Consider the following 23453-nt stretch of genomic DNA (forward strand, 5'->3'; position numbering starts at 1 on the left):
AACAGAGAGGATACAATTTAGACATACTAGCTAAGGCGAAAGAGAAAGCCATAAAACGGATGACATCCCCTGCTAACAGGGCCTCTCAAACAACAAAAATGTACCTACCCTTAACGTTACACACAGGAACCACACAGATCCAAAGATCTGTAAATAAATACTGGGGTATTTTACGTTCGGATAAGAATCTGCCACCAATTTTCCAACAGCAACCCACGATTAGTTTAAAAAGAAATAAAAATCTGAGAGACCTATTGGTGAAAAGCGATCCAATCACATGTTACCAAAAATCAAGAGGACCCACCAAAAAAGGTTGCTACAGATGTAGCGGCTGTGTGACATGTAGTCACATGAATAGCAATACCTCATTTGTCCACCCACACAGTGGAATTCGGATCCCCATTACACATTATATCACATGCACCACCGACCATGTGATATACCTCATCACTTGCCCCTGTGGTCTCTCATACGTGGGGAAAACAGATCTCACGCTCAGGGACAGGATTAGAGGCCATAGATCAACCATCAATACGGCATTCAGGGATCAAAAATCGGATAAGCCAGTGGCCAAACACTTTCTTCAAGCCAATCATAGGTTGCCCACTTTACGATTCATTGCCATAGACCATGTTCCACAGAATCCAAGAGGTGGTGACAGATCCAGAGCACTACTCCAACGAGAAACGTATTGGATACATCGACTTGACACAGTTATGCCCAAGGGACTCAATGAATGTATCTCATTCTCTATGTTCTGCTAAACATCACCTGGACGCAAACCATATGTCGTTCCAATAAGAATATGTTTGGTTCTCAGATCATCATCCCGCTTGTTAACCTTTTTAATTATTCGCTATCAGCTAAGATAATATAACATACAATAGTCTTACTAAGTGTTTGCATAATATCACTTATATCATTGTATATTTAGTCTCGACACTCAGGAAATTCTTGCCTTCTTTGTTTTTAATTTGCAATATTTGAGATTGATGTTGCCGTATGTTTTAATTTTTTCTGTTTGGCACTATATGCAGTAGTACACTTTTTGCCTTGTATTTTGCACTATTTAGCACATCTGGCACTTCAGTCTCATGCCTCAGACTGACACTCACTCATTTCTTGAGACCCTCTTACTTAAGATTTATTCGATATTTAGGGTTCTCTTCCTTAGCGATTAGACATCTCACACTCTTTCAGAACACATTGTCTATTCTGGTTGCTAGTATACACGAATATAACATATTGTTGATATGATATCACCTAGCAACGACGTTAATTACGTCGCACGTATTGATGCACGCTATGGAAACCACGTGGGGCGGGCTTCGTGACACTTCCGGGTTCGAATGGGCGGCTACACACACGAGATTGGTGAGTGCACTGTTTTCATGCCTATATATTACATGTTTAGTTCACTTGTAAATTGTTCTTGAAAAAGACCCTGAGGGGTCGAAACGTTGAATCACAGGATTTACATGCTGTTGTAAAACTACTTGAATAATAAATTCACGATTGTTTAGTCCTTCTGAGTGCTCCTCTTCATTGGTGAATATATATACGACGCTGGAAGCACCGGAGGCAAGTTTTATCTACATACCATTCAGGGGTGAGTGCCTGAAGGATTATTTTTTGTTTATATATATATATATATATATATATATATATATATATATATATATATATCTATATCTATATCTATATCTATATCTATCAGACCAGACTCTGGCACTCAACCCCAAAAGAGAGTACATACAATGTATATTACCAGGGTGCCTCCAGGCCAATAGATAAAAGGTGAGAATCAGGAGCACTCGCTTGGATTTTTCAAAAGTGAATAAAGTGTTTAATCACAACTTCAGCATCAACGTTTCGACCCTTCAGGGTCTTTATCAAGATAGTGATAATGCACATAAAATACAAATATATACAAAATAATAGATGATTAACTTACCCCACCTGTGTGAAGTGATTCCGGAAGTAAAACTAGCCGGACGGAGTGTGTGTATAGAAATGAGAACGTCCGCATCATGACGTTCATACGTGCGTGCGTGATGACGTGCATGCGGTAGGGTAGGAAAGGGTACCTTATGTAGGTCACCTAAGCCCCTCCCACAACTCCAGGCAAAGCTTTAATATATTAATATATATATATATATATATATATATATATATATATATACACACTGCCTTGCTAAAATAAAGTAGTCACAAAAAAAAAGGGTTCTCACACTAATATTTTGTTGGACCGCCTTTGTCTTTGATTACGGCACGCATTCACTGTGGTATTGTTTCAATAAGATTCTGCAATGTCACAAGATTTATTTCCGTCCAGTGTTACATTAAAGGAGCACTATAGGGTCTTAAAGGAGCACTGTAGGGTCAGGAACACAAACATGTATTCCTGACCCTATAGGGTTAAAACCACCATCTAGCCACCCTGGTCCCCTCTTGTCTCCCTAAAAAATAGTAAAATCTTACTTGTATTCAAGTCTGTAGCTGCTCACATGTCCCTGTTTTCTTTAGACCTGCCCACTGCCTGCTGACATCAGCAGAAGTGATAGCCTGATCCAATAACAATACTTGCCCATGGGATTGGCTGAGACTGACAAGGAGTCAGATCAAGGGCAGAGCCAGCACAATTCAAACACAGCCCTGGCCAATCAGCATCTCCTCATAGAGATGAATTGAATCAATGAATCGCTATGAGGATAGTTCAGTGTCTGCATGCAGAGGGTGGAGACACTGAATGTTTGGATGCATTTTAGGCAGCTATGACCCAGGAAGTATCTCTAACGGCTATCCGAGGAGTTGCCAGTGAAGTTATCACTAGGCTGTAATGTAAACACTGCATTTTCTATGAAAAGACAGTGTTTACAGCAAAAGGCCTGAAGGTAATGATTCTACTTACCAGAACAAATTCAATAAGCTGTAGTTGTTCTGGTGACTATAGTGTCCCTTTCATTTTTCACCAAGATTTGTATTGATGATGGGAGAGTCGTACCACTGCACAAAGCTTTCTCCAGCACATCCCAAAGATTCTCAATGGGGTTAAGTTCTGGACTCTGTGGTGGCCAATCCATGTGTGAAAATGTCTCATGCTCCCTGAACCACTCTTTCACAATTTGAGCCCGATGAATCCCCGGCATTGTCATCTTGAAATATGCCCGTGCCATCAGGGAAGAAAAAATCCATTGATGGAATAAACTGGACATGGAGTATATTCAGGTAGTGAGCTAACCTTATTCTTTAGGCACATAATGTTGCTAAACCTAGACCTGACCAACTGCAGCAACCCCAGATGAAAGCACTGCCCCCAGAAGCTTGTACAGTAGGCACTAGGCATGATGGGTGCATCACTTCATCTGACTCTCTTCTTACTCTGATGCGCCCATCACTCTAGAACAGGGTAAATCTGGACTCATCAGACCACATGACCTTCCATTGCTCAATCAGGATTTTAAATCCTTAGATGTTTTCTCTGCTTGATGCATGCCAATTATACTCCATCCAAGAACGTCTCTGCTTCCTGTCACTGAAATTAAGCGAAGCTGTATCCAACCCGTTCCGAGAACATTCTAGAACATTGTAGGTTAAATAGTGTCCTATGTAAATATGCCTTTTGTGTGTTCATTTGTAGACCTGTTTAAAAATTTGTTGCGTTTACATAAAAATAAAAAAAGCGTTGAAAGTCATGTTTCGGTGTTTGCAGATGCTCAAAACTCTGTAAAGTAGTACAATGTAAGCAAGATATTAATTTGCTGCAGAGGGATTTAGATATGCTGGGGGACTGGGCACTCAAATGGCAGATTAAATTTAATTTTGAAAAATGCAAAGTTATGCACTTCGGTGTAGGAGGGAATGGGACACATGGAGTGGCTTGGGGGGGGGGGGTCAATGAGACACAGAGGGGGAAGCAGACACCTGGGAGGGGGAATCAGGTAAGTATTATATATATATATATATATATATATATAAAAAAATCACTATTACCAGAACGCATCAACTACAACTTGTCTCATTCCTTTATTAGGTTACAACCATACTGTACAGAACTTACAAGCACGAGAATTAACTCCAAGTACGTCATTAGCCACGTTAGCTCCACAGTAATACATGCCATTAATTAGAAGGTTTTACTGGATTATAGGGATCCAGGTGGCCAATAGAAATTATATTTTCTGGCATAAAAATAAAAAAAGCGTTGAAAGTCATGTTTCGGTGTTTGCAGATGCTCAAAACTCTGTAAAGTAGTACAATGTAAGCAAGATATTAATTTGCTGCAGAGGGATTTAGATATGCTGGGGGACTGGGCACTCAAATGGCAGATGAAATTTAATTTTGAAAAATGCAAAGTTATGCACTTCGGTGTAAAGAATGCACAAGCAATTTATACCCTTAATAGAAGCGAATTAGGGAGAACAACACACGAAAAGGACTTGGGAATTGTTATACAAACTATGCAACAATGTGCAATGTCAATCAGCAGTGGCTAAGGCCAGGAAGGTATTGTCATGCATGAAAAAGGACATTAAAGGACCACTGTAGGCACCCAGACCACTTCAGCTTAATGAAGTGGTCTGGGTGCCTGGTCCAGCTAGGATTAACCCTTTTTTCTGTAAACATAGCAGTTTCAGAGAAACTGCTTTGTTTACCTATGGGTTAATCCAGCCTCTAGTGGCTGTCTCATTGACAGCCGCTAGAGGCGCTTCCGCGCTTCTCACTGTGATTTTCACAGTGAGAAGACGCCAGCGTCCATAGGAAAGCATTGATAATGCTTTCCTATGAGACTGGCTGAATGTGCACGCGGCTCTTGCCGCGCATGCGCATTCAGCTGGTGACGGAAGAAGAGGGAGGAGAGGAGGAGGAGAGCTCCCCACCCGGCGCTGGAGAAAGAGGTTAGTTTAACCCCTTCCACCCCCTAGAGCCCGGCGGAAGGGAGGCGGCACTATAGTGCCAGGAAAACGAGTATGTTTTCCTGGCACTATAGTGGTCCTTTAATTCTTGGAATGAGAATATAATTTTGCCTCTTTATAAATCACTGGTAAGACCACATCTTGAATATGCTGTGCAATTTTGGGCACCTGTTGTAAAGAAAGATATCATGGCACTAGAAAAAGTGCACAGGCAGGCTACAAAATTAATAAAAGGAAGGGTACATTTCAGCTATGAAGAAAGGTTAACGAATGTAAACCTCTTTAGTTTAGAAAAACTTTGGCTCAGAGGGGATATGATAATATACAAATATATCCAGGGCCAATACAATCCATTGTGTGGAAATCTTTTCACAAACCGGACCACCCTGCAACTAAAGAAACCACACGCGGCTAATCTGGTCACGCACACGTGGAACCCAGCAACAGCCACTGCATTCGTCCCTTGGAAGGCCTTCTCGGACACCTATGCGGCTGCCACAACCTGAGGCCTCTTGGCACTTATTGGGACCATCCCCTCGTTACTTCATGTAACATCATTGACCGGGACTGTATATAGTTACATAGCTGTATTGTTCATGTTACCTTATGGAGTCCCTACATAACCATGATCTTGCTTTTATACTTCTTTTATTTATTTTATTTTTTTTCTCCTCTTTTTATATATCTCTCAACTGACTGTCTCCTATTTCTATTTTTATTGTTACTCTTTTGTTCCTCGTATCCCACTCTCATAGCCAAGGGGTTGACACTAGGAGGACATATAGTACAGCCAACACTAGTTGAACCACTCAGTAGAGGGCCGGATCACAGAGCGACATCTACCTCTCCTCCTCCTCCTGAGCTCGGGGATACAGAGCACTATACACAGCATACATTGACAGCTACTAACTCTAGGAACCTTCAACACTACAGACATGCACCTTACCCTTCTAGATTTAAAATGTCAGTTTTATATAGGTTAGTTCAGTTGTTTTTTTTTTTTCTTGCATAATTCAAAAAACAAAAATGGGCACAACATACATATCACTTATGCGAACCTTGACTTTATGATTGTAAACTATAACCTATTGCAACTGCATGAACCTTATGCCCGCAAAAATAAAGAATTTTAAAAAATAATAAAAAAAAAATCTGCATCCAAACCAAATCGTCACAGAATAAAATAATTTTGATTTGTATATGGACGAAACACATTTTCTCACAGGTCTATACTGCTGTTTTTTTTTTTTTATATATATATAATTTTTTTCGCTTTATTTATGTAGGCTTGCCTGGATAGGAACCCAGAAGCTTTTAAACCTAAAATTGGAAAGGGCAAGGAAGGAGAATCTGACAGGCGACACAGTAAAGGCTGCAACTGCAAGCGTTCAGGATGTCTTAAAAACTATTGTGAATGCTATGAGGTAAGAGGATTATGTTTGTTTGATTATGTTTGTGTAGATGGGCTCTGGGAGAGTCTGGTCATTAAGCACTTTGCAAAGCCATTTCCTTCTGTCATTAAATGGTTGTCATGACCCTAAGAAAAACGGTTATTGATTACATATTTATGTATTAGCGTATCCCTTTGGGCCTTTATCTCTTTACTGTCATGATAGCGTATGTCTCTGCTAACAATCAACTTTTTTTTTTTTTTTTTTTTAAAGGCTAAAATCATGTGCTCCTCTATATGCAAGTGCATAGGCTGTAAAAATTTTGAAGAGAGCCCAGAACGCAAAACATTAATGCATCTGGCAGATGCAGCAGAAGTGAGAGTCCAGCAGCAAACTGCAGCCAAGACAAAGTTGTCTTCACAGATATCTGATCTGCTCACAAGGCCTTCTCCTTCACTAAGCAGTGGAGGTGGAAAGTAAGTGATCTTTGGATGAATGGTTATCTATACAGTGTTTGCTATATTTATATGTAGGATTTATAAATTCTAGCAATGCAACATGCTGTGTCCCAGGAAACCTTGGAAATTCATTTATTGAAAATTATTTATTTAAGGCTCCCAGCAAGTCTTCTAGGAACACCCCCAAAGATCCACTTGAACCAACTTCATAGATAAATTCTATCATACTTCATAAATGAACTCAAACCTGCTTCTCCAAAAAATATGTAACTGTTCTCACTCTAACTAAACAGATGGTCAGATTATTCCAGCCTTCAAGCGGATCTGCCTTGTTCCATCACAAGAGTTGAATCAATGCATCTCTATGGGGAGTGTTCAGCGTCTCCATGCAGAGTGTGGAGACGCTGAATGTCCGTGCTGCACACTGTGCAGCAGTGACCCAGAAAGCACCTCTACTGGCCATCTGAGTGATTGCCACTAGAGGTGTCACTAGTAATGTAAACACTGCTCTTTCTCTGACGAGGCAGAGATGTGCATTAAAAAGCCTGCAGGGACACTGTAATTTAAGCCTCATGTTACATATTACCACCCTCACACGTATGCTCACGCGAACACAACACCGACTTGATACTGTCTGTTATGTTTGTGTTAAAAAAAAAAAAAGTGTGCGATGTTCTCAAAAGCCAAGTACCTGATACCCAATGTTCTACAATAATCTTTCTGTATACCTCTGCTTGGTCAAAATGCCTTTACTGTTATCGAATGCACTGCAAAAATAATAATAAAAAAAAAAAAGCCTGCAGGGACATGCCATAGACAAGAGAACATTTACATTAAGCTGTAGTTCTGGTGACTAAAGTGTCTTTTTAACTTCTGATTGAAAGTAAAACTATTTCATGATGCAGAAGAACCAGAAGAATGAGTAGTATACCAATGTAGGGGTACAGGGAGCGTATAAATGGAATTATGGATTTAGATACCAATAGAGGCTGAGAATACCAATCATAGATAAATGATTGAAAAATCTGACGAGCCAGGTCGGGTGAAACGCGCGCGTCAAGGGAATTACCTTGCGGCTCATCGTACCTTAAATACTTATTCCTAAGTTTGCACTCTATCCTTTTTGTACATTTTACCAGGGGGGTTGGATCTAGGTGCCCTTGAAGGCACAGGGGGTTTATTTACGGACTATTTACCTAGTAGCTTTGGCTCCTTATTATCTCTTTCTCTATTTACTTTTATTTACTTATTTTTTCCCCCCTGCCTCCCTATGAATAGTTTATAAGTGTGGATCTCTCGGCATCCTGTGTTCGTGGCTATTCTCTCAGTCCCAATATCGAGCTAATCCAGTACTCCGGTTATAGTTCCAATTCTCCACATTCACCAAGATACTACAACACCTTATTATACTGCCCAGCATTTTCAAAATCATATGGGGTAATCCAACAGGTTTTTCGTATCTTGCAGCTACAGTTATCCATCACTTGTCTGCCTCTACAGCAAACAGACAGGATCCCTGATAGCATGATGTATTGTGGGCTTATTGTGCCCAGGAGTCACTGAGATTTACGGCCAACTCACATGAACCGTGAACAAACAGGACATATGATTGCCACACACTTATTTTGAATTGTAATATCTGCTAAAGCTCTTAGTGTGTTTTTTTTCCTGTATTCTGGGTTCCAACGGCATTTTTCGTTGCCGCATTATCTTGCCAACCCAGCACTCTGACTGTAGATTAAATTTTCCACATTTACTTAAGAGACTTCAATACTTTATCATATTGCCCAGTATTTTTGCAATCATTTGGGGCAAGGTGACAGGTTTCTCGTACCTTGTAGCCACAGCAGTCCATTACTAGTCTGTTTTTGTAACGAACAGACAGGACTACTGATAGCATGCATTGATGCACTGTCTCTGCGTATATGAAATTGGGAATTGTAACAACTTCAAAGTGCTTAGAGGTTACCCAGGTTCACGGCTAGCCTATATACACCGTGAACACACAGGACGTTTGATTGATAACACTCTTTTATGAATTATTATGTCCAAAATACATGTTAATCCATTGAACCTGCTACTTACAGTGCTGGCTATTTGCATAGATACTTACTACCAGTTCGTATACACAACGAACAGACTGTGTGCAACATTGGCAACTGTTTCTTATATATAGTTACATCTCCACACGCATGTCAATCTTCTGAGCCTGTTGTGCACAGACTTTGTATAAAGGTTTCCTTATTGACCAAGGTTACCGTTGTTACTATATATGCACAGGCTCTGCCAATTTTCCACACCACTTTAACTTACCCTTTCCCCTCCCTATACTTCACACTTATCATTACTTTTTTGTAACACAGACGTGTGTTCTACATACATCTATTAGAGTGCAACTTTGGAATTTCTTGAATTCTGAGTTATCAACCTGTTTCCTTTTATTCATTATTATTTTCATTTCAATTATTTTAGGGTTTCTCACTTTATGTATTCGTGTGGGACACTGCGGGTGATTGCCAAATTGTTAGGCAATTTTTAACATATACCTTTTTTCAATAAATTATTTTTTATTTTTTATTTTTCAATCATTTTTCTCTGATTGGTATTCTCAGCCTCTATTGGTATCTAAATCCATAATACCATTTATACGCTCCCTGTACCCCTACATTGGTATACTATTCATTCTTCTGGTTCTTCTATTTTCTACCAAGGGTTACCCCCTTTCTCTGTAGTATACTTAGGAAGCTGTACCCAATTAGTTTGTATTTCATGATGCAGGCTGTCAATCATAGCCAGGGGATCTGTGTTTAGGGCTGCATCAACAGAAACAAAAGTGATTTGACTCATAACTGGCAGGGAATTGAGCAGTTAGTCTACAGCGGCATGATTTGTACACCAAAACTGCTTCATTAAGCTAAAGTTGTTTTGATGTCTATAGATACTACAGCTACAACGTTAGCTTAATGAAGCTGTTTTGCTTTAAGCTAAAGTTGTTTGGATGCCTATAGTATTCCTTTAACAAAGGATGCAGAGCTTGATTAACGGTCCTCCCTTTGTTAACCTACAGGTTCCCTACTTTTCCTTGTATATAACTTTCAAATAGTCATTATTTTACAAAAACATGACAGTCCAGGGGAACAAATGCATAATTTAAAGGGACACTCCAATGCCCTAAAGCACTTTAGCTTGCTGAAAAGCTTTGTGTAAAGGGTGTGTTATCTGTATTTCATTTTGCAAAAAGTACAGATTTAAAAAAAAAAAAAACTAACCTGGTTATACCCCCTTGGTTTTTAATCAGACAACAGGTCCTGTTACTTCCTGGTTTGGTTATCTCAGTGGAACTAAATTCAAGAGGCCACAATAGCCCAGAGCACCTGCCTTGCAAAAACATTCATTAAAGGACCACTATAGTGCCCTGAGGGTGCCCCCACCCTCAGGGTCCCCCTCCCGCCGGGCTGGATGGAGAGGAAAGGGTTAAAACTTACCTTTATTCCAGCACCGGGCGGGGAGCTCTCCGCCTCCGATCCTCCCTTCCGGTTGAATGCGCATGCGCGGCAAGAGGTGCGCGCGCATTCAGCCGGTCTGGTAGGAAAGCATTATCAATGCTTTCCTATGGATGCTTGCGTGCTCTCACTGTGATTTTCACAGTGAGAATCACGCAAGCACCTCTAGCGGCTGTCAGTGAGACAGCCACTAGAGGATTTGGAGGCTGGATTAACCCTATTATAAACATAGCAGTTTCTCTGAAACTGCTAGGTTTATAAAAAAAAAAAAGGGTTAATCCTAGAGGGACCAGGCACCCAGACCACTTCATTAAGCTGAAGTGGTCTGGGTGCCTAGAGTGGTCCTTTAAGCTGAATTGGGAAGTCTGTGATTGGACAACTACAGAAAGTCTGGAAAGGGTTTGAAGGGGAGAGATTGCCAAGGCAGAATTGCAACTCTTACAAATTGTTTTTAGATATTCTTCAATGAAAAAATACATAATTACATGCATGCAAGTTTTTATTTGGGGTATAGCTACTAAACAGTGATTTTTATTTATTTTGTATTTGAACAATGGAGTGTCCCTTTAAATGACAACAAAATTATATATATTTAGATCCATGGGAATAATATTGGGATTTTAAAATGTCCAATTACTATCCAACATATTCACATAACTCCTGCATTTGGTACGTGTGTATTAGTCAGTCTAACATTAAAGGGAAACTCCAGTGCCAGAAAAACGATCCGTTTTTCTGGCACTGGAGGGTCCCTCTCCCACCCACCCACCAATCCCCGGTTACTGAAGGGGTGAAAACCCCTTCAGTCACTTACCTGGGACAGCGGTGATGTCCCTCGCCGCTGTCTCCGCCTCCGCGACGCTCCTCCCAGTGATTGCGTCGGCCGGTGGGCGAGACTAATCTCGCGAACCGGCCGAGGAGACTTAATGCGCATGCGCGGAAATGCCGCGCATGCGCATTACGTCTCCCCATAGGAAAGCATTGAAAAATCATTTCAATGCTTTCCTATGGGGTTTTGAGCGACGCTGGAGGTCCTCACACAGCGTGAGGATGTCCAGCGACGAACCCAGGAAGTGACCTCTAGTGGCTGTCTAGTAGACAGCCACTAGAGGTGGAGTTAACCCTGCAATGTAATTATTGCAGTTTATGAAAAACTGCAATAATTACACTTGCAGGGTTAAGGGTAGTGGGAGTTGGCACCCAGACCACTCCAATGAGCAGAAGTGGTCTGGGTGCCTGGAGTGTCCCTTTAAGGTTTTAAAGTTTTAAGCATGATTTTTTTACCTGGTTAGTTCAAAATGCAATTCAATAGTAATACTAGACTTGTAATTTTTTCTATATACATTAATTTGAACAAATGTTTTGGGGTTTTTTTTAGGCTCCCCTTCACATTCATCACAAAGGAAGTTGCTGAAGCCACTTGTGAATGCCTCCTCGCCCAAGCCGAACAGGCAGAGAAACAATCTAAAACCCCGGCCGCAACTGAAAGAATGATCCTAGAGGAGTTTGGACGCTGTCTAATGCGAGTGATTAATTCTGCCGGCAAAGCAAAAAGTGACCCTTGCCCAATGAGTTGCTAAGTGTAACTTTCAGCACGGAAAAACAGGAAAAAAAATCAGAACTTCTTTTGGCTATGCAGGTGGCATGGGATTTAATGCATAGACTTACTGCCAGAGATGAATTGAGGACTCCAGCCTTTACTCTGTCCAGAAGATGTCACAGAATTACTAAATGGTGCTGGTTTTAAAGTGACTTTCTACATTGTACATAAGATAGAAGATGTAATTTTATGGAAAATTACCTTTTAAATTCAATAGTTAACACACTCCCAAATCCTGTACATATGACGATACCTTAACGGTGAATTTATATTTTGGGGTTTTGTGTTCACCTCCCGCTTTGCTTGTTGTGTAGTTGTAATATTTTATTTATTTCTCCCCAGTTTTTCGTTCTAGTCTGGCCATTATTAATTTTGTGCATTTGTCTAGTTAGGGAGACACAAAATATACCTTTGGAGGTTTTGTATAAAGAAAAAAAAGGCATTGTGCATAACTTTGATCTCCAGATAATTTAGTGATGTAAAGAGGTGTGTTTTTTTTTTTTTTTTTTTTAATTATTTTTGTTTATTTAAATGGAAGATTTTAATACGGGCTATTTTAAGTAGGATACTAAACTCCTGAAACTTATCAAATAAGTTAAAAAAATAATCACATGTAGAATATGTGAAAGGACATATATTTTTAAAATGTAGGCAAGTGCGAACAGGAACCCCTTTTTTTAACCAGAGGTCGCCGACTTCTCGGTTGGTCGTTTCACTGCCCTTGCATGTCCGCTTCTTACTAGCAATCTGTTTTGTATTATTGTTCCTGATCATATTCCAATCCGGGCTTAGCAAACTAAAAATATGTGAACTTGTTTTTGTTTTAGTGACTATATAAATATAAAAAAATATATTTTTTTACAGAGGTTACTAAAATTGCAAATAACATAGGAGGACATAGATATTGCGATGGTATGTCTCAGACAGTTTTCTAATAATTATTCTATGGGAATGGATATCTGAAAATAATATTTCTGGGTCACTCATACCGTGGTTTGCATCTCATTTCTTCAGTGATCTGTTTTACTGTCCTTGTAAGCGATTAGGTGGACATATATGGTTATCATTTCAGCCTGATAAATTGGGGGGGGGAGGGGGGGTTAAACCAGTTCTATAGGTTAAACCAGTGGCTCCCAAACTTTTTAGGTTCAAGGCGCCCTTAATATTTCAATATTTTTCCAAGGCGTCCCTAGTAAAAAAAAAAACATTTAAATAAATGTCTAGGTTGTATACATGTACAGCGCTGCGGCATTACACTGCTAGCGGGCCAGTGAGGGAGATCCGGTCCTGCTGAGCCTGCAGGGGAGAGGGAGGCACAGATCCCGGTGCTTTGATTATAGCACCGGGAAAATATCTTGCCGCGCCACAGGGCACCGCGACACAGTTTGGGAACCACTGGGTTAAACTATACTTAGCCCAACGTGGGGAGGATAATGTTCTAATCACATTGTGTAAATGATCTTTTCTTGAATATTTTCCCACTTTTAAGTTTTTATAAAACCCCTATAGAGTGTGCTTATCTTTTATTCATCTCTTAATCAGGTTTTGTGTATATACATAATAAATATAGCCAACATGGACTTCCTCTGGGTACTCGGCAATGTCAGGGAGTTAGACATTTGATCTTCTCAACTTTTTGGCATTTAAAACATTGAGTTAATCAATTTGATGAAATTCCTGACTTTGGCTACTGGCATGATATGTTTTGAGCAGCAACTTGTCCCCTTCTCATCCTAGCCTGGCATCCTCATCCCTAAAATATGTTGAGATACTAAAGTCATAACTAAAGATAACTTTACTGTGTCTTATGCATACATTTAATATAATTTTAAACTTAATTATATAAAGAGAATGGCAGGCAACAGTCACTTTAAATGTATATTAAAACACAGTTGCTTAAAGAAATGATGCAGCTTTTCATGCAATGGAAAATATATTGGTTTATTTACTTCCCATTTCGTCTAGTCCATACTTGGACTTTCATCTTCAAAAACCGCAATACAGATAATACTTTGGCCTTTTCTTCCTGGTCCATGCACCCAAATCTGTTTTACTGGCACTGATCTATTGCATCCTTAATATACAGAATTAATAGAACTTCACCGTATAACAGCACATTAGTGATTTTAAAGTGTGGCATATTCTGGTTACAGAATTGTAAAAAATGGTTGAAATTCACTATATGCTCAGATAAAAAGTAAATGGTTTCTTTACAGCTCCAGCAAGATTTTAAATGTAAAAACTGGGTGGAAAATGAATGTCCTTTTCAAAAATAGAAACCTTTTAACAGTAGTTGGTCAGTTTTAGATTTCACCATTTAAAAATGCTTTCTGACAAATCTTGGGCATGTGGAAGAAGCTTCTCTTAATGAAGATTCCCCATCTTGAGCTGGGTTGGACTGTAAGCTATTGTCAGGAATGGGAGTTGAACTTCATTCAGGAGGGGGTACAGTTTGACCTATAAAGGTATTTTGGAGTCCTGGTATACAATTTAACTTCTTTAATATACATACTCTTGGATTCTTCCAGATGTTTGGCAAACACTCTTCTTGTTGACTAATCTTTCCTTGCAGCAAGAAGGCTTACTGAGAAGGTGATTTTCTGAGATCAGAGAATTTGACATCCTAAGATTTCCACATTACTGCTTCCTCACGTTGTGTTCAATGTTTGGTATAGTGGGTTCTAGGATAGAACTTTATTTCCAGGATTCCACTAGACCAGGCATAGGCAACCTTCGGCACTCCAGATGTTTTGGAATACACCACCCACGATGCTTAGCCAGCATTATGGTGTATTTAGTCCACAACATCTGGAGTGCCGAAGGTTGCTTGTCCCTGCACTAGACTGTGATCATGTACATCACACCAAGCTGCAATATGGAGATCTAAATTCCCCACCACACTCCATCAGATCAGAGCCCCTAACCACAGCTGGGTCCCTGTTCTTAAAACCAGCACTTTATGTAACCCAATTCTTAAAGAAGCATTTGTTTTGGGTTTTTTTGCATGTACTTACTAAAGCAAATAACATGCCTAATGTTAAAATGTTAGGTGTCAAAAATTGCCTTTGAGGCAAACTGGCCTTACTGCACTCTCTCGGCAAACATCAATCAGCCTGTTTAAAAGGGAATTGGCGCAGTTAGAATAAAAAACCTTTTTAATATGTTTTCAGTGCAGTAACTTGTATATAGTGTTCACTGTCCAGTAATAATGTATAAATGTAAATTAGTCAAAGTAGACAAAATCGAATTACGTAATTTCTGTAGTCCAATTTCAAAGTTTGTGTACTCCCCCACCACCACCACCACTTTTACGTTTTGGTGAATAGGAGCTGTCGATGTTGTACATATTGCTTTGCTATTCTTTTGCACCTTTTTGTGATGTGTATTTATATTTTTGTGCAGGAAAATGTGAATTTTTGTCTTCAATTGTAGATTATGTACAATGAAACTAAAACTCTGTTCTGGCTTGTAAAAACGAAAGAAATTGGGGGGAAAAAAAGGTGCAATGAAATGGCTTTCCCAAGGTTTCAAGATTGAAAAAATATATATTAATAATCTACAATTCATCAAGCTGTTGCTGCTGTGATATAGTCTGAAAATTGCATTTGGAGGGGCAGTGTTTACCAGGACAACAGAATCTTTGCTCTAGGGGCAGTGCAGTTTGATGAGTTACATCTTTTAAAGTATTAAGCTTGCTTTTTTTTTATGTAATGTAAGCAGTCTATTTTGTATGCATTTGCATCAAACCGCTGAATGAGAATTGTGGGTTTGTGGATTTGAGTTTGTTCAACCTAATTTTTTTTTTATATTTTTATTTTTATTAAAATGCTTGGGTGACAGTGATTTTATTTTTTCCCCTAGATCCGTTTACATCTAAAAGTAGAATAACAGACAAAATTTATATTTACTAGGACTATTAAAAGATTCTTTCTATATTGTACAAAGTCAGATAAATCAGAAGAAATAAACATTTATACTATTCTATAGTAATGTTTTCTTGTATTCTTGTACACGTCCAATTATTGATCATAAATGGTGATTTCAGTGTTATTGCTACAAAATGGTTGGATGCTTGGGGTTTGCCTTTGGGATCGCTGTTTTTATTTTTTTGCAAATGCCGGCTTATCCAGCACCGTCGTTTTACTAACTGAACATTGAAGCCAAAAATGGCTAGAATTCTGCATTAAGAATTTGGCAAACCTGACTGATCAATTTGGTATTCAGATGGTAAGAAGTTAATCAGAATCTCAAGCTTAGGTTCAACCCTTGTTTGTCATAATTGCAGTTTGTCCTTTTCTCTATCATTTGTAAACAATTGCTTACTGTCAAGATTTGTATTGTCAGTTTGGCATGTTGATAAATTAAAAGGGTATCCCTTTTTATGACAAATACAACTTAATTTTAAAATATAGAAAATCGACCCGGGAAAATTTAACGACTGGCCCACACCCCCTCACCCTTAATCGGCAGGAAAGGTCCCCGAGACTACATGGGACGAAAAAAAAAAAAAACTGTACCGGGCAAGCCCACCCCAGGGCTAACGATCGGGGAAATGTGGCGGCAAGCAAGCTACGCCTGTGGGCCCAACATGGCGGCTCTCCATGGCGGTTGCTCCGACTTTTCGGAGGACCTGTCTGAGGACGCAGATGAGGAACACCTACCTGCTCCTGCCCCAATGCAAACACCTAAACATAACAAAAAGGGAGCAGATTCTGAGCCGGTAACCACGGCAATCCTCAAGACACTTTTAGCGGACCTGCAGAGAAATATCCTCGCGGATGTAACGGCCCTGCGAAACGACTTACAGGGTCTGACAGGCCGCATCGGCACGCTTGAGGGATCCACACAAGCTCAAGCACAGAGCATCACAGCGTTGCAACAGGCAGTGCACGACCTCCAAATACAGACCCAGAAACTAGAAAACCGCTCCGCAGCACAAGAGGACTCCAGACGAAGACACAACCTGAAGATTAGAGGGGTCTCTGAGGCAGTGCCGGACAATGAGCTGCCACAAGTCATAAAACGCCTGATTACAACCATCCTGCCGACCAGGCAAGCCAAAGAGATCAACCCTGCAGACCTCTTTCGGATTCCCAAGCCCGCAAAGGCACCAGCCACAGCCACCAGGGACGTCATACTAACGTTCCGAAATGGCCGAGAAAAAGCTACAATACTCACGGCTCTGCGAGGAAAAACGCCTCTCCTATTTGAATCCATGGAGCTAACGTTCTTCGCGGACTTATCCAGTGGCACCTTAGCCTGGCGTCGGTCGCTCCGACCGCTAACTTCCCTGCTTCAACGCCACAAGGTTGGGTACCGCTGGCGGCTACCTCGAACTCTCCTAATTCAACAGGGGGCAGACACACACCAACTGTCCTCCCCCCGGACCCCACCCCTGAGCAGTGGGTGGGGGCCCTAGATAAGAATGGTGGGGGGGGACCTACCGTCCTCCCCCCGGCCCCCACCCCTGAGCGGCGGGTGGGAACCCTAAATGAAATCCCCCCCCCCCAATCAAGGTGACTAGGGGTCCCAAGCCCCTAGTCACCCCCCCACCCAAAACAAACTATTCCCTACCTACCCCCCTCACCCTAAAAATAGTGAGGGGGGAATAAAATAACTAACCTGTAAAAAAAAAAAAAATCTTCATTTTTCAGCCCCCAAAAAAGGCCAAATAAAAAGCCATCATACCCGTTGAACTTAAAATAAAATATAAAACCCGAGCGCAAAAAAAAACCTTACGAAAAAGAAAAAACCCGAATCTTCACCGATGGAGGGTTCCGCGCAGACTGAGCTACGCAGGGCGGGGGGAAAACTTTCCCACGCTGTGTAAAATGACACAGAACACTGTGATTGTATGGTTTTCAAGCCATCCAATCACAGTGCTGTGTGTCATTTTACACAGCGTGGGAAAATTCCAAAGAACTTTCCCACGCTGTGTAAAATGACAAAGAGCACTCTGATTGGCTTAAACACACCAATCAGAGTGTTCTTAGCCTAATTGCATAGCTCAGTCTGTGCGGAGCCCTCCATGGGTGAAGATGGATTATTTTTTTGCGCTCTGGTTTTTTATTTTATTTTTGGTTCGTCGGATATGATGGCTTTTTATTTGGCCTTTTTTGGGGCTTAAAAATGAAGATTTTAGAAAAAAGAAGACGACAAATGGTAAGTTTAATTTTTTTTTTACAGGTTAGTTATTTTATTCCCCCCTCACTATTTTTATGTGAGGGGAGTAGGTAGGGGATAGTTTGATTTGGGTCGGGGGGCGACTAGGGGCTTGGGACCCCTAGTCACCTTGACTGGGGGGGGATTTTCATTTAGGGCCCCCACCCGACGCTCAGGGGTGGGGGCCGGGGGCAGTAGGTCCCCCCTTATTGTTTATTTAGGGCCCCCACCCACCGCTCAGTAGTGGGGGCCGGGGGGAGGACGGTAGGTCCCCCCCACCCACTGCTTAGGGGTGGGGGCCGGGGAGAGGACAGTAGGTCCCCCCCCTCTTTATTTAGGGCCCCCACCCACCGCTCAGGGGTGGGGGCCAGGGGAGGAGGACAGTAGGTCCCCCCCCTTATTGATTTTTTTTAGGGCCCCCACCCACCGCTCAGGGGTGGGGGACGGGGGGGAGGACGGTAGGTCCCCCCCACCATTCTTATTTAGGGCCCCCACCCACCGCTCAGGGGGGGAAGACAGTAGGTCCTCCCCTCTTATTGTTTTTTTTTTAGGGCCCCCACCCACCGCTCAGGGGTGAGGGCCGGGGGGGAGGACAGTAGGTCCCCCCCCACCATTCTTATCTAGGTCCCCCCCCCCACACCGCTCAGGGGTGGGGGCCGGGGGGGATAGTAGGTACCCCCCTTATTGTTTTTTTAGGGCCCCCACCCACCGCTCAGGGGTGGGGGCCGGGGGGAGGACGGTAGGTCCGCCCCCAACCATTCTTATCTGGGGCCCCCACCCACCGCTCAGGGGGGGGAGGACATGCATCAACTATGTCATTTTCCATGGGAGTTTTGCCATGGATCCCCCTCCGGCATGCCACAGTCCAGGTGTTAGTCCCCTTGAAACAACTTTTCCATCACTATTGTGGCCAGAAAGAGTCCCTGTGGGTTTTAAAATTTGCCTGCCTATTGAAGTCTATGGCGGTTCGCCTGTTCGCGAACATTTGCGGAAGTTCGCGTTCGCGAACCAAAAATGTTATGTTCGCGACATCACTTATTGAGGGGAAACGAAGGCATCCATTCTGTTCAGCACAGATTAACCACTGGCTGGTAAAGCACAGAAACGCCATGTGTAAGTTTCCACCATAGCAACCACACCTCGCTGGTAAAAACAACTCATCCTGAGCATAACTTACCCTGTGATAAACAGAAAATTGCAACAGTGTCTACAATGTATTGAATTGTGAGTTTGTGCGGTGCCAGGTAAATACAGTAACTGAATTTTATATAAACAACCCACACAGAGCAAAAAATACAAACACTTTACTTTTGGATTTATATCCCATATCTAGTCTTTCCTTTCATTGTATTGCATTTTAATATGGTGTGAGATGCTTTTATATATGCCCTTAAGGAAAATGTATAACTCTTTTAACGCTTTTAACTCTGCAGCTGAAAATATTGCTGTTGTGCAAGAAGAGCCACGTTTTCTTTGCACCAAATATGACAGCCAACAGAGGCGTTTCAATGAAATAGTGAAATTCCACTTTTTCTACCAAGAGGCCTCCGAGGTACCATCTGATGCAGTGCGGTATTTTGCCACTCATGCATATTAAATACCCAATGCTTTTTTTCATCAATGATCTCGGTCTTGGAGTTGGGGACATAGCAGTGCAGCATGGAAAATAAGTTAACTCTCGAGGCGTTAATTTTTAACTTTTGCATGGGTTCACTATTCACCTAAATGGTGACTAGGGCACTATAGATTTAAGAATACACATATGTCTTCCTCATACTAATTTTTCTTATAAATGTTGTATTGTTATTGTCATGTAGGATGTATAGGGATTTAGCTTTAGTTATTGACTTCTTTGACATTATTTTATAGATCATTAAAGGGATTCTACAGTGTGAGGAATACAATGTCTTATTACAACACTATAGTGCCTCCTAATAAGAGTCTTTGGACTGATAGGGAGGACATATGTTTATAATGCCACAAAGGAAAATGGCACGGCAATAAAGATGTCCTGAACGGTTTGCTGGCGAATATCGCGTGTTCGCATCCGCCGCGGACGGCGAACATATGCGATGTTCGGTCCTCCCCCTATTCGTCATCATTGAGTAAACTTTGACCCTGTACCTCACAGTCAGCAGACACATTCCAGCCAATCAGCAGCAGACCCTCCCTCCTCCTGGACAGCATCCATTTTAGATTCATTTGGAAGCTGCATACATTTTTTTTTATTTTTTATTATTTTTCTATTTTATTTTTTTTATTCTTTATTCTTGTAGTTCATGGAGGTATAACAATGTGGTACCCCAACGGCATTCCTCATGCTTTTCAAGTAACAATTGTAACAATAGGGTATATGTTATTACCCTAGTCTGCACGGAGCCCTCCATGGGTGAAGATGGATTAATTTTTTTTTGCGCTCAGGTTTTTTATTTTATTTTTAAGTTTGACGGGTATGATGGCTTTTTATTTGGCCTTTTTTGGGGCTGAAAAATGAAGATTTTAGAGAAAAGAAGACGTTGAATTTTACTTTACAGGGTAGTAATTTTATTCCCCCCCCTCACTATTTTTTAGGGTGAGGGGGTAAGTAGGAGCTTTTTTTTTTATTTGGGTGGGGGGGTGGGTGTCTAGGGGCTTGGGGACCCCCAGTCACCTTTGATGGAGGGGGGGGAGGATTTTCATGTAGGGCCCCCACCCGCCGCTCAGGGGTGGGGGCCGGGGGGAGAACAGTAGGTCCCCCCCTTATTGTAACTTAGGGCCCCCACCCGCCGCGCAGGGGTGGGGGCCGGGGGGGAGCACAGTAGGTCCCCCCATTATTCTTTTATAGGGCCCCCACCCGCCACTCAGGGGTGGGGGCCGGGGGGGACTGTAGGTCCCCCCCTATTGTTTTTTAGGGCCCCCACCCACCGCATAGGGGGGGGAGGACAGTAGGTTCCCCCCCCATTATTCTTTTATAGGGTCCCCACCCGCAGCTCAGGAGCCATGTTACTCTGTATATAAAGGTAGCCATGTTTACACGGTATATAGAGGGGAGCCATGTTACTCTGTATATAGAGGGAGCCATGTTTACACGGTATATAGAGGGGAGCCATGTTTACACTGTATATAGAGGGGAGCCATGTTTACACGGTATATAGAGGGAAGCCATGTTACTCTGTATATAGAGAGGAGCCATGTTTACACTGTAAATAGAGGGGAGCCATGTTACTCTGTATATAGAGGGGAGCCATGTTACTCTGTATATAGAGAGGAGCCATGTTTACACTGTATATAGAGGGAGCCATGTTACTATCTGAGGTGGTTAACTTTGATTGACCCTGGCATGTTTGTTAGTCTGGCTTGAATGGTTGTCTGGCATGAATAAAAGTAGCATGTTTCAATTATATTAGTAGTTAGACTAGTTTGCACTAAAACATGGAAGACATCCTAGTATGAATCGTGATCAACCGCTCTGAGACTATGCATTGTTGACTGTCTATAGACGAAGTGGCTTTAGCTACACTTTAAGGATCACCAGTCTGTGGGTGCTGTATCTCTGCGACTGCTATTCAGGAGCCATAGATTGCCGGGTATTGTTGCCAATGCTATTCAGGAGCCATAGATTGCCGGGTATTGTTGCCAATGCTATTCAGTGGGTGAGTCCTGTAGCCTCCTGGTGGGCTAGAGTCCATAAAGCCCGGTGCTGGCCCTCCAAAGTCATGGTACTGCCCAGTCATCCTATGCCCGTTCGGGGCCTGGGTCTGAGGTGGGCACATGGAGCAGCACTGCAGTGCTTGGTAAGGATGCCGGTCCGGTCTCGTACCTGCAGAAGGGGCTGTAGCATCCTGTGAGGGGTTTGTAGTCCGACAGGGCTCTGGGTCGGCCCTGGCGTTTTCGGCTGCTGGGCCTGGTCGGTCCGTCTTGCGGGTCCGGTCCAGTGCCTCTCGTCTCTCTGCATGTGCCTCAGGGGCCTTTTGACATCTGACAGCTGGCTTGTCTGAACTCTTAGCCCGGTAGCTTTTACCATACACGCTGGTGGAGTCTGAGGCGTTCCAAAAATTTGTGAGAGGCAACGCAGAGAGAGGAGGAAGATGGCTTTGAGGAGGTGGAAGACCAAACAGCAGGCTTGTTGTCACCTTTCGGGGACCCTTGGTGTTGTACGTGGCTGGGTGGAGGAAGAGACCTTCAATGACATCAGTGAGGATAAGGAACGGGACATGGCTAGCTTGGTATCCAGCCTTGTGCAAATGGGGAGTTTGCGGTTGTTTGTGGTGTGTTAAACGGGGAGTTTGGTCTGTCACTGTGAAGCGCGCGTAACCCTTACACTACCTGATCGATACAACATCATACCTGATGTTTTAAAGCACGTTATTCCGAACAATTTAGAAATGTTAGGTGATTTATGCCCTTTATGGATTAAAACCAGACTCTGCATCAACTATGTAATTTTCCATGGGAGTTTTGCCATGGATCCCCCTCCGGCATGCCACAGTCCAGGTGTTAGTCCCCTTGAAACAACTTTTCCATCACTATTGTGGCCAAAAAGAGTCCCTGTGGGTTTTAAAATTCGCCTGCCTATTGAAGTCTATGGCGGTTTGCCCGGTTCGCGAACATTTGCGGAAGTTCGCGTTCGCCGTTCGCGAACGGAAAATTTCATGTTCGCGACATCACTACTGAGAGACCAACACCTTGCCCCAACGTTCGGTTGCCCATGCGTGGTCCAAATCATAGGTAGAGCATCTCCATCCTGGTTTGTCGGTAAATTTGCCACCTGGCAAGAGTTAGATCAGTTCCACTATAACATAAATATACAAAGAGAAAGGTTTGTCTCTAATCTAATTCACACTATAATCTGACATTTATTTATTCGTAGTATGTCACCCATATCAGAACAAGGAGATGAGTTGTCTCTCCCCCACACTCCAGCCAGACCCCTGGTAGACCTAGTACCCTGAAGAAATTCAGGAACCTGCTACACCGGGTTCACTGAGGTCTTGGACTATCTAAAAAATAGCAGCGGAACTCAGACGCAGAGGTATTCCTTTCTCCTCTACTGTAAGAAAGGCAGAACTATAGCGGCTGATGATATCTCAACCAGGCATGCCCAGGCCTAGCACCAGCTCACAACGAAACAGCCAGGACAGCCTTATGGAGATGCATACCATGATGACATCTATAATGTCATCAATCCAGTCAATAAATGATAGACTCACAAAGTACACAATACTAAACCCCACCCAAGCAAACTCCCAGAGTAATATTTCATCTTGTAAAATAATAACTCCATCCCATCGAATCCCCCCTGTAGTCAGGAAAGACATCATAGAAGGGAAAGATGTAAACCTCGTGTCCATATTAATATGTATACAAAACTTAATTGATAACTCCGAGGGGGCCTGGCGCTCCCTGACTTTGAAAAATACTATCATGCAGCACACCTTACACGA

At 42.2% G+C, this 23453-nt stretch overlaps 1 protein-coding gene across 1 annotated transcript in view; it reads left to right on the forward strand.

Annotated features, from left to right (window-relative positions):
• The window catches only part of LIN54 (lin-54 DREAM MuvB core complex component), a 75570-nt gene extending 59859 nt beyond the window's left edge, over positions 1-15711 (forward strand). Inside the window, exons 12-14 of the mRNA XM_063458783.1 lie at positions 6203-6340; positions 6581-6783; positions 11647-15711. Of these exons, the coding sequence (XP_063314853.1) occupies positions 6203-6340; positions 6581-6783; positions 11647-11848 (543 nt within the window). The 3' untranslated portion in view covers positions 11849-15711. The remainder of the gene's footprint in view (positions 1-6202; positions 6341-6580; positions 6784-11646) is intronic.
• Positions 15712-23453: the final 7742 nt, after the last annotated feature.

The sequence above is a fragment of the Pelobates fuscus genome, chromosome 6 (assembly GCF_036172605.1).
Source record: "Pelobates fuscus isolate aPelFus1 chromosome 6, aPelFus1.pri, whole genome shotgun sequence".
In the NCBI taxonomy this organism is placed as follows: domain Eukaryota; kingdom Metazoa; phylum Chordata; class Amphibia; order Anura; family Pelobatidae; genus Pelobates; species Pelobates fuscus.